General features: G+C 46.2%; 1 protein-coding gene across 1 annotated transcript in view; it reads right to left on the bottom strand.

The window, feature by feature from the left end:
* The window catches only part of BAIAP2L1 (BAR/IMD domain containing adaptor protein 2 like 1), a 33,546-nt gene extending 22,368 nt beyond the window's left edge, over positions 1-11,178 (bottom strand). The window contains exons 1-3 of the mRNA XM_042828288.1: positions 11,021-11,178; positions 2,872-2,947; positions 449-535 (exon numbers count right to left, since the gene is read on the bottom strand). Coding sequence (XP_042684222.1) covers positions 449-535; positions 2,872-2,947; positions 11,021-11,071 — 214 coding nt within the window. The 5' untranslated portion in view covers positions 11,072-11,178. The remainder of the gene's footprint in view (positions 1-448; positions 536-2,871; positions 2,948-11,020) is intronic.
* Positions 11,179-12,152: the final 974 nt, after the last annotated feature.

The following is a 12,152-nucleotide window of genomic DNA, read 5'->3' as shown; positions in this document are numbered from 1 at the left end:
ATACTTGAGGCCTTCTGAAGGTAAGCAGCTTCTTTCTTTATGCCTGTGCCCACAGCTGTTGCATTGTTGCATTTAAGCAAACCTTCACTTGCTGCAGCCTAGGACCTTGCTGGCCTGCTGTCATTGCTGTGCTTCCCATTGTGTTATAGCATTACAGTGTTCATGTAAAATTAATCCATCTTTGACTCTCCATTTCCTCATTCAAAAACTGAACTAGAATAGTAATATCTAGTATCTGAGAACTTCTAGTGATGTTCTTGATTGATCTGGTGTGAGTGGCCTGAGAAATAACGTGTTTTAAAGCAGTGTAATCCCACCTGGCTATGTACAATGCTCTTTTCCCAGTACCTCTCTACTTTACATCATTTTTATGAAAAGTCACCAGGAAAACAAAACAAAGTTTATATTTTGATGTAGTTTAAAAAAAGATGATTACAAACCCACTTACCTAACTCTTTGGAAACAGGCGAATCCGCTGATATATCCCCAATCTTTGCAAGGCTGTCGTAGTATGATCTTCCAGCCACTACCATAGCTTAAAGGGAGAATAAAACAAAACACAAAAACTGAAATATCATCTTCTTTCATTAATTTATGGCATTATGAAAGATTAGAATCCAGGACACACAGTATGCCAAAAAGGAAATCCTACTGTTGGGAAAACTTACTCAAGTCCCTGTGCTATCTGCTAAGTTGGGAAACCAGGTGTCAGCAAGATAGGGCTCCAAAGCACTGAAGCTGCAGCCTGTTACTTAGTTCCAGCTTTCCCATTCAGGTGGACACACCTGAATTCACACTTGGACTCTCACTTTTTTTCCCCCTTTCCAGGACAATTTCCCCCCCATCCCACAGTTTTGTTGTTTATCATTCACTTCTAGCTTTACAGGAAAAAAAAATAGGTGTTTATTACATACCGCTGAGGATTCAATTATTTGCAGTTAATCATTTCTTAGTTATAGCCAACTTAAACAGCAAAGCTTGCTTTGCCAGAGTGAACAAAACATGACCCTAACTCCAGTGAGGACAGCAGTAAGAAACAGCTTCCCCTGCACCATGCAGTGCCTGCCTTGTGTGGCCATGGTATCTAAAAATGATCTGCGTTCTACAAATGTAAGACGTTACGAGGAAAAAAACTGCCAAGGCTTTACTGGAAATAGCAGTGAAGAATACTGATTGCAGTGTATCTTTAAATTTTGGGGGGATAGTAGTTAATTTTTTACCCAGAGTGCAAGCTAAGCAGATGCTGGCTGTTGACTTTAGAATAGCCTTTTCTGGGGAGGGATGGCATTGCCAATGTAAGTATGTTAGATACCTTTTTACTAGCAGAGGTGGCCTTTTTGGTTACCCAGCAGCATGTTTGCTGAGAAGCCACCAACTCTTCCAAATGAAATTTTTTTCCTGAAGCCCCGTTACATTGGATGAAAGCAACTTCTCTCAGGGATGCCATGTCCAAACTTTCTGAACAGAGCTGTGCTGCTGATAGGGCTGCCATGCATTCACAAAGAGCTTATGTCATTCCAACTCCACCTATCTAATGTTTTCTCAAGATAGCCCCGAGTCAATCTCATCTCCTAGCATAGGTGCTAAGAAAGGAAGAAAATGTGATTCATACTAACATGTATGAGAGCCCCAAGAGCTCTTCCTCAGCAGTTGTTGGAATCGCTTACATAAAATGAAGCATTGATACTAGATATGCTTTCTCAACTAGGCTCAAAGAGGTAGACCATAAAACCTATCAGCCTCTCTCCAGGACTGCTGTACACTGCTGTACCATGAATTACTGACGATAAATTGATTCCAGTTAAAAAAGGGAAGGAAAAAAAGGCAATATAACTTATCAATGGAAAAGAATGAAAAGTAGCTGCTCTCGAGAACAGGTGTAACTTTCAGCCCAACATGAAAACTTGCTATTTCTGGTACTGCTTATAATGGGTAAACTTATTTGCTAATGAATGAGCTTAGGTTTTACTGCAAACAAATCAACATTCCCTTATTTTCATCTCCAGCAGGCTTTGGTTTTTATCTTTTCCTCAAGTCTGGTCTAAAATTTGCATGAAGAGAAATTTCAATGTCTGTTTGACTATGCATGACTTCTGTAGTATCACATTTCTCAGAGTGCTACCTTACACATAGGGGAAAGGCACATCACAGGCTTTAAGGAGGCAAAATGGGGAGATTTCACAGTGCTTTAATATGGTATCAAGCAGCTCAACAGGTCTGTGGAAGTGAGGAAGAGCAAGCTCCTACAGGTCCTACAGTGCAAGCTTTGGGAATCTAGGGCCCAGGCTTGGAAAGCATTTTTCTATCTAAACAGCTTCTCAGAAGTCAATAATGAAAGTGTATAATGAATGCCCTTAGATCCAAATGGATGGATTCTGATTTTTGACTCCAGTAGGAAGACAGCTTCAGATGGAGCTGGGTCAGAAGGAAAAATTAATCCGTTCCTGGAACTCGTGCCTGCTCAAATTCCTCTGTTCATGAGCTTATTTACTTGGGCAGTGCAGTGTGTGCAGTGGAGGAGGAACAGAGGTAAGGATGTGAATTCTTTTTTAGATCTATTACAATTTTAGAACAGGTTACTTTATGGTTACTTTATGTTCAGGGTTATTGGTGTGTTTGTTGTTTTTGTTTTGTTTTTTTGCAGTAGCTCAGTGGAAAGCCTTTGAGATGCAGCTTTTGCAGAACACCACTTGAATTCAGCCAAAATCCAATTTCCCCTCCCAAATAAAAAAAGACGTTTGTGCCTTTTTTAAATAAATGCATGAAGTTCAGTGTGGAATTTAAGCTGATACACAAACCTCATAACCAATATGAGAATTAATCAAATGAAAATTAAGTGCTGTTACTGAAATGAACATTCTGAAGACTTACCATTAACAGCTTTCTCATAATTCTTCCCGAGATTTATTAAATTCCGCAGTCCTGGATTGAATTGTTCCATTACATTCTAGGAAACAGAAAGTTCATGTTACAGCCAAGGAAGTCAGCAGTGGAGAAATGCATTTGTCTCAGTGCCACTTGGTTATGCACAGCATGTCTGAAAGGTCTGTGGGTGGGTGACAAGTAGAAGAGTTGGAGGGAGAAATGAGTTCATGGTGGATGGAAATGGAGCATTCATGGTCAACGAATTCTAGAAGAATTGGGCTTAAGTGGGGCTCAAGAGGAATCCAGTTGTTTATAACATAGAAGGATGCTGAGTATGAAAGGAAAGTTTGCATAGATCTTCCTTGTATGAGAGGTGATGGAAAAAGAACCATGGAAGAAAAGGGTTCTCCACCAATTGTTTTCTGAAGTCAGAAATTAACAAGAATTTTCTGATAACGGTGCAAGATTTGAACGCTGCAGCCCCTTCCCCCCCCATATAAATAAATGTGGGGAAAAGGGGAAGAAAAAAAATAACCAGGTACCTGATTAGAGAAGGCTAAGAAGACTTTTGTTTTGTTTTAACACATCAAAACAAACTGCAAAGTCCTCCAAGTTACAGGTAGCATTTAAAGGAAGCAGTTCTCTCTGCTCCGGTTTGGAACTGCTGCTTTTTATTGGGAGAGCCATAGTTCTTGGAGAGATGCAGTGAAAATGTGGCCCTGTTTAAAATGGTTCTGAAGATTCTAGACCTTCTTTTCCCAGACCTTTCCTAACAGAACTGCAGCCATGGAATCACTCTGGGGTTTTGTAAGATCATGAGATCCTTCAAGAAGGCGTCCTGTCATTCTGCCTGCTCTTATGACACTTTGTAATGGCACAGCTCCTGTCCCTCTGGCACCATTTGCACAGCAGGACTTTCGAGTTTGAGGAATTCAAAACAAACATTTTGTTTACAAGAAATATAAGACACACAACCAGCCAAATAGTATCAAGCCGCTGTCTGTTCCTCAACTAACAGAACGTAATTATTTCTATGTACTGCATGCATGGACACAGAAAGCACAGGAATGCCTTCACACGTGTTTTATTTTCGGAGAGGTCATTCAGATTGAACTTCACTGTTTTGATTGTAGGGCCATACGTGATGAACTCCTGTCAGTGTTAGAAAGCAAAGAGATTCAGATTCCAACAGTAATGTTTTGACAGGTTGAGTAAAACACATCAGAAATGTACAGAAAGGGGAAAATGCAAAAGAAACAATGAAAATTACGTGTACTGAATGCTTGTAGAATGAAAAAAGGTTTTCTCTGACTTTTTCTGGGTGTGAGCTTTATGTGAAATAATGCTTTCAGGTATTTACTTCCTAATCACATTATGTATTTCATTGGCACCTGCATGTGTAATATTGCTGGGTCTGGATGACGTTACAGACTGACACACCTCAGGCTGATGGCACTGAGGGACAACATCCCCTAAGGAAGGGCTTCAGTATTGATTTAATGCCCACAGTGTTGCTTCCCCCAGCTAGAGAGCTGTTCTGTCAACATATGTTGTCATTCTGTGAATGGTTATAAAGCTTCTAGGTGCTGATAATACATATGACATCAGCAGTGGACATGCAGTGCCAGTAATTAGCTCCGTTGCTTTTGTTTGTACAAATTTAAAGCAACGGGAATTGCTTTCTTGTCACTGAATTCCTACCTATCCAAACACAATCACTGCAAGCGAACCTCCCTGTTGTCCCCAGGCCCTCGGTCTGTGTTAACTCACAAACCACATCCAGAAATGGTTTGGGAATGTGTGTTTCAGGTTGGGCCAACAGTGCCAACGGCTATTCTGACAACTTTCAAGCTCCAGCATCTGGGAGCACTTCTCCCATCCCAGCTGCTTAACTGGCTACTGGAAATGTGCTGCTGTGCCAGAATGGACCTCTGGAGATCATCTGGTCCAACCCCGGGTGCTTCTGTTCTATGGGGTGTTTCTTCCTCTTACCACCTTTCTGCTTTTCCTTCCCAGCAGCGTGCTAAGGAAGATGTCTGCTGGCATATGGAGCGGATGAATCACGAGAATAGAATGGACAAATCATGGAACTGTTTTAGGATAGAGAGCCCTGTGTTCCGAGGATCCGGGGGAGGAGAAGGGCGTACATGGAAAATGTGCATACACACGGCAGGTAGGAATCCCAGTGCCACGTCAAATCTCCACCTGGTATTGAAAATCATATTCCTGCTAGACAGATCCGCCCTTCCTTGCCCCACCCCCACAGCAAGAAGTCAGAAGCCTTGCTGCCACCAACCCCATTATTTTAATAGCAATGTCCTGATTACTGGCCTTCACATACTGATTTTTTTGAATTAGTCTCCTAATAATTCTGGGGTTAAGATTCAAGTGTTCTTGAAATCTTCTAATTCAGACTTCAAGCAGTGACTGCACATGCCTCATTAGTTCTCATTTAGGAGGAAGTGGAAAAAAACCCAGCAAGAATGCCCTCAGCAGCTCCCCGCCCTGCAGCCCAGCCCCGCAGATCTATTTTCAGTAGCTGCATTGAGGCACGGCAGGCAGTCATAGCGCAGATTGGCGGCACTGCGGAAACACGGCACGGCTCAGCAGAGCTCACAGCTCCACAATCGCAGCTGCTCTGTGTGTGAAGCTGCTGGGAACGATGAAGAAACGCCGTGTGGCTCCGTGCCTTCGGTGGCTGGAAGCACACAGCTCAAGGACCTTTTCTCTGCTAGACCAGGCGGTCTCTGGAAGTTTTTCAGTCCCTGTGCTGCCACAGTGGCTTGTTGTTAGCAGAAGTATCTGACCAGTTTCTAGACACGAATGCCTCAGAATCAGTGAAAAGTTTTGCAATGGAAATTTCTCTGGTAGTTGCTTGGTTTAACATGGGGCATGCTTAGCTGGCCCTCCCAGCACTGCACAGGGCTCAGCTCTTTCCTCCTAAGGGTTTGTGTTTGACAGACATAAACCTTTTCTCCCCTCTCCCCGCTGGAAACAATCTAATGAAATAATTTTTAGTTGATTTTTTTTTTCTTCTCCTCAGCATTACAGAGAAGAATAGAGAGAAGGACAATTGTTTTGTCCTTACTAGAGGCTGGATTCTGAGAGCAAACAAAACCTGACCTTGCTTCCAGAGCTCACTCTTTACACAGCTGAGTGCTGCTGTCTTCAAAGCAGTGCCATTCCAGGCTGCAATGCCCAGAGCACTTTTTCAGAACAGGGAGCCTGGCAACTCCCTGTTCAGCAGATTGGTAATGCCAAGATATTTTACATCAGAGCTTTTCAACCCGGGCCATTCTATGATTCTATGATCAGTTCAAACGGTTGTAATATTTTGTTGAACTTCAGAAGTTACACAGTTAAAAAAGCTATTCAGAAATCAATTTTTATGTTAATTTTCAAATGATGTCTGACTGTTTTACGGCCTCCCTTGTTTACAGTCTAAGGAAAATGTCACAAAAATGATGGGGGCTGAACCCCAGGGCAGTATTGCTGGTCGTACAGCACAGCCAGATCCGAAAACAAGCAGAGTCAGAGGAACAAAGGATTTCTGCCCAACAGAACCAGTAACTTCAAATTGCCCTAATTGTCAGCTAACTTCACAGTCTTATTATCTGCCAAGGTGCATAGAGACGCTGAAACAAAACCTCTGTCTCAACCCAACTAGACATGACAAAATAAGAAAAAAAGCTGAGGAAGTCGTTCACATGGCATCATCTGGCTGCACGGGCAGTAACACAGCCCAGGCCTGCTCACTGTTGATGTAGTGTCCTATATTCTAGTGATACACTAGCTCTCGTGAACAGAATAATTAACTGGAAGAGAACAGAAGGCACGTGATTAGATCCTACAGCTTTCTATTATTTAGGATGAATGGAAATGAAGGGGAACACTTTTAAATAGGGCAACTGGAAACATCTTCTTATGCAGCCAATATTAGAGTTGGCACAATCGTCTGAAAAAAGAGCTGAAGAGGAATGTATTCTGATCGCTGACATCACTCAGCCATCGTATGATCTAACATAAAAGTTGCTGTGTGCTCTTTGCCACAAGAAACCAATGCTTTTTAACCAAGCTGGCAGAAAGGAGCTGCCTGAAGAGGAGCAAGCTTTATATTTCCACAAGTTGTGCATAAGTATTGTATCTTCCTCAGTTTCTGATAGCCATACAAACAACGTTAATCTTCAAAACAAATGACAGCCATTGTAAAAGTGCCTTCCTGTAAGTGTGCAGCTTTGCTTTTCACATGAAGACACACCTCGCAGCACAATGGCTCAGCAGGTACGGCGCTGCTCAACAATGCTCAGACTGCTGGAGTTTCAAGCTTACATCCTGCAGCCACTTTGGCAAGAGTGGGTAACAATGTATTCAGCTAGAAATCCAAAATCACAACGTGAACGCAGAAAAGTCGGTCTAATGTTAATTGTATGACTAGCACATAGCTATTCATAGCTAACCTCTGCACAGACACCAACAGTGTTGCTCATATTGTTCACTCACTTACAAAAGACAGCTTTTTTTTTTTAAGTATTTTGTGTTGCTGCACTAAATCTGCAAACCTTCTTGAGGAGATTCAGGAAGCCCTATAGAAAGCATATCATAACGTGCTCTCTTTTGTACATTATTACATCTCATTCCCTGCTTTCGGTGTTGAAATCCACAAAAAAAAGCTTTCAAAAGGGCTGGACTCAACACATCTCATGTAAAGCCACCTCAGTCGTACATTAGCTTCACATTGTTTTAAAACAGGTCTAGCAGAATGAGAGAAAATCAGGATGACTGTTCATTCAAAAAGGCCAATTCTTATGACTAGTTATTAGTCAGCTTTATGTCTCTCCCATCAGTATGCTTTGAATACAAATATTTCCAGTTTATGAATATGTTGCCTGGGAGAGAATACAAGTAAGGTCAAGATAGATAATTTGTGCTAAGCTGGAGTTGGGCTTTACAAACACACGACCTCCTGGGGCCCCTCTACCCCCAAATTTGGATTTATATTGCAGTGATTCAAAGCAGCTCCTTCCCTGCAGCGTGCCATGGGTGAACTGCAATTCTCCTAAGGCAGTTGAATGGCAAGGCTTTTTTAAACGCAGAAATGGGGAAGTCAAGGTTTTAAACTGAGTGGATCAGAAACATCCCGATGAAGCAAGCTTACCGAGTCGGCTCTACATGGCTCTGCTCAGTCAGAACAGCACTGTGCCCCATGGAACAAGCAAGACACATACTTGGGGTGGAAATGAAAACTTCTGGGTAAAATTTACATTCGTGTAGAGAAATAAGTCTTTAAAATGCAAGGTTATCAACACCTGTGAATTACCAAGAATTCCAGAAGGTTCACCACAGAGGGCTGACACGCCAGCTTTGGGCACAGCCCTCGGAGCACACGGGCAGAACAACGGGCCCATAGCTCAGCACTTCCATCCTCTGCCCCCTTTCCCCTGCTCTGCACGTGTCACCGCCCGCTGCCAGGGAAAATGCAGTGCGGTGACACAGCGGGGAGCGCCGCTACCGCGGGTCACAGAGCAACACGTCTGCGGAGGCCGCGATGCCCCAGCAGCACGGCGGTGCCGGGGCTCCCAGGGCAGGGCAGTGCCCAGCAACCCGCCCAGCTCCTCCTGACTCACTGCCCCGCGCCCTCGGGCTTCATTTGGCACGTGCCATTCCTATCGTGCGCTAAAGTGATTCTTTGGGTATTACATAAAGAGTAAATGTCAGCCTTCGTTTTGGTGTGCGCACATATTTGTGGGTTATGCTGTTTATTCAGTCAGGTTAGCTAAAAAATGTGGAGGTATTCACTTTCCCATGTTGTTGCCAACAAAAAGGATGACTAAGATAAACATACAAAGGCATTACTTTTAGCCACTCGATGCCTTCTGTGGGTGTATTTTGGAGCTACGTATAACACGGGTTACTGTGTATGTAATAAAGCTGGTGGATTATCATTGTAAGAAAAAAGAAATGGCAAACACGCCAAGCCAGGCACTCAATTTCATTTTCTGCTATTTTTCAGGTTGATCTTTTCGAGAAGCTGAAAGCCCACGTTTGGTCCTGCGGCACACAGATGCGCTACACTGAACCGGTTTTGTCAGACCAAGGCCTCTTACTGGTAGGAGAAACAAATACCGCCGCTGGTTTTACGGGTACGGGCCTGGTGCTGTTGGTGCTGTGCTGCTGGGACAGTGTGCAGCAGCAGTGACACACTGTATGGGACAACACGGAGCATGCTCAGCGGGCAGGAAGCACGGCACAGAGGGGATCGTTTGCTCTGAGTGAGGGAGCTGTAATTGTAGTCACAGCAGACAATGAGTACACAGGGTAGTTCTCTCTGCCTTCGTGAATTATTTTACAGATTTTAATCTTTGTACAGAAGTAACTATTTTAAAATAGACCCAGATATATTCTCTGCCTGAAACAGCCTTCATACCTTACCTGGATAAAGTTTCATGTTGTAATGAGGGCAGGGCAGAAGGGTTTCCAGGCCTGTGAGCACTGGCTATGTGATGCAACATACCAGACCTCTCGAAATACCCACACAGGGGACACTCCATCACACTTCAGTATGAACTTTACATTACTGTGTTCTTGATGGTTGCTTAAGTATCCCTTTGAATTAGTTTAAAAATAATAATAATAAAAATAAACAAAGAAAGAAGGGGAATACTTGTGAGGAAGCAAGTACTGAGTATTAGTAAACGGTGATGTTCGTTTAGAGTTCTTCGTTCCTTTAAAAGCTGTTCTATAGCACTCACACAGGAGATTTTTCTTTCCTCTGTAAAACTATTTTAGCTACATTCTAGAAGCCAACAGGCAGAGCAGGGCACTCCTTCAGCACAGCCCCGAGGAGTCAGCTTCTCTTCTGTGAGCTGTATTTACAGCCTGCTTTCCTGAGAAAAATATAATGTGTGTTTGCTTATGGCCTTGCCGTGAATGTAACCGATATCACAAAGCAGCAGATTGTTTAAGAAGACCTTCACTCATTTTAGAGGACAACATTAATAGCCAAGGAATCCTTTTTTTTTCTTTTTTTTTTCTTTTTTTTTTTTTTCCTTCAAGTAATTTTGCAGTAATTGGATCCCTGAGTCCAGAGAAATTAAATAGAAAATACACCACGGCCCCAGTATAACCGGACTTCCCAAAAGAGTAAAGTTGACTTTAGTGTGTTGGAGGACAACAAAACAGCAAAGTACTCTGGTCAATGCTTTTGGAGACCTTTAAACCGTAACGACACCCTCAGAAATATGAAAACATTTGATAGTAAGCCACTAAGGTCTGGTAAACAGGAAAATAGATGAATCCCCACAAAGCTTTCTTCTGGGCTCGAAGCTGCAAATGCAGCTCTAAGTTCATTTGCATGATTAAATACATTTGCAAAATTAAGTGCTTTCCGTGGCACAACGCACCGCGCAGAACAAAGACTTTGGATCCTGGGCTGCAATTGCCACGCAACCAAAAGTAGGATTTTGACGGGCAGGTTTCTAAGGGCATTTTGCCCGATTAAAATCCGCGTGCCTCGGGCTGTTCGTGGGGAGGAAAAGTCCAAGTGTCTGCTGCCAACATACAGAATACTTCTCATTCTGCTATTAACTCGGCATTCGTAGAAAGTTTAGAATCCTGCCGACGCGAGGCGGGCTGCCCGCTCCAGCAGGCGCTGGTTTGTCCGCACAGCGCCGGGGATCAGCCCTGGGCTCAGGCCGGCACCTTCGCTCAGCCTTCAGGCCCTACCGGGCGCCGTCCCGTCCCGGGGCGCGGCTCAGGCGAAGGACCGCGACCTCCAGCCCCCAGCCGCCTCTGAGGAAGCCGCTCTGCGGCGCCGCGGCTTTCTGGAGATCTCGGGGCGGCACCGAACGCAGGCGGTCCCGCTGCCCGCCGTGCCCTGAGCCTGCAGCAGCAGCCCCGCGTGCCACCGCCCCGAGCTCGCGGCGCGGAAGCGACCGCCGGGCAGGCTCTGGCACACTGGGATGGGCGAGATTACTCATGAAAAGAGGATAAGGAGAGGCTCGCTCCCTTTCCGCGCTCCCGGCCCAGCCTGCCCTTCGGTCCCCGCCGGCTCTGCCCTGCGGAGAGGCTCCCCCTCCCCCGCCCGCAGCCGCCCGGCGGTCCCGCGAGCCGCCCCGTCCCGCGGCGAAGCGGCGATCCCCGCCCGCGCCGCACTCACTTTGTACGTGCTCTCCGTCAGCTTGTTCACCTCCTCGGGGTCCCGCGACATGGTGCCGGCGGGGACAGCCTCGTTCTCCGCGGAGCGCTTCGGCCGCAAACCCGCACCGCCGGAACCGACCCAACTTCGCCCTGCGCCGCTCACAAACTGTCAAAAACTTGCGGAACCAGCCGGGCAGCGCTGCGGGGCGGGCCGGAGCTCCGTGACGCGGCGGGGCGGGGTTCGGCGCGAGCACCTCCACCTGGGGCACCGCCCGCCGCCGGCGGGAGCTCTGGCCGCTCCTCCTCGGCCTCGAGGTTGGGGGCTTCGGAGCGCTCCGGTCCCGAAGCGCGGCCTGAAAGAGGCGGCCGTGCCGTTATAGGTAAATCCTTAGGGCCGTGACGGGGAGGCTCTGTAAGTTTTGTCAGTCAGTGCTGGCTGAGCTGTGAGGGCGGGGATGCCTTCTTCTGTGCCGGGCTGCAGCCCCGCCTGTGAGGTGTGGGAGGTCGCCGGGTCCAAGGGCGGGAACGTTCTGTCCCGAGTCGGAGCCGCGTGGCCCTGTGGCTTCGTGCCGCTCCGCGCGGTTCCAGCACGGCCGTGCCCCGCTCAGCTCTCCTCGGGGCGGGACGCGTGGGAATGGCGCGGGGGAAAGCCGGGCGGCGCTATGTGGAAGGACTTCGTGCGAATGTGATAATGTCGGGTGTTTAAAACTCGGCACTGTGCACGTGGGGCGCGATCCGCACACTGGCACGTTGGATGTCTCTCTCCGTTCCCGCCGCTTTATTGCAGCAATAAAATGGCGGGGGATCTGCAACAGAAACTGGACTTGGACCGTAGCCTTCCGTGTTGGACTCTGGTGAGGGAGGGGGTATCAGGCTTTGGGAGCTGTAAAATACATTCCTTTGAGCGCGTGGAGGCGTTTACGTGCTCAGAACCAAAACTTACCTTCCAGGGAAAAAGTGAGTGTGCAGTGCGTTATCTGGAGCACCGCTGGGATGCTGCGCCGAGGGGTTCGTGAGACTTCGCCCTCCCAGGTAAAGTCTTTGCATACTTCTGGTATTTATTGTGTTCATCACCTTTCTGTGATAGTCCAGTTTATAATGTTGTCTTGTAATTAGAGTGAATTATTTTGGGCTCGAGTCTGCAGTCTGTG

Source organism: Centrocercus urophasianus, unplaced genomic scaffold, assembly GCF_019232065.1.
Source record: "Centrocercus urophasianus isolate 14NV4802_14NV808 unplaced genomic scaffold, USGS_Curo_1.0 seq_29, whole genome shotgun sequence".
NCBI classification, from domain to species: Eukaryota; Metazoa; Chordata; class Aves; order Galliformes; family Phasianidae; genus Centrocercus; species Centrocercus urophasianus.
The sequence above is the reverse complement of the archived record's forward strand: the minus strand, read 5'-3'. Positions and strand labels throughout refer to the sequence as shown.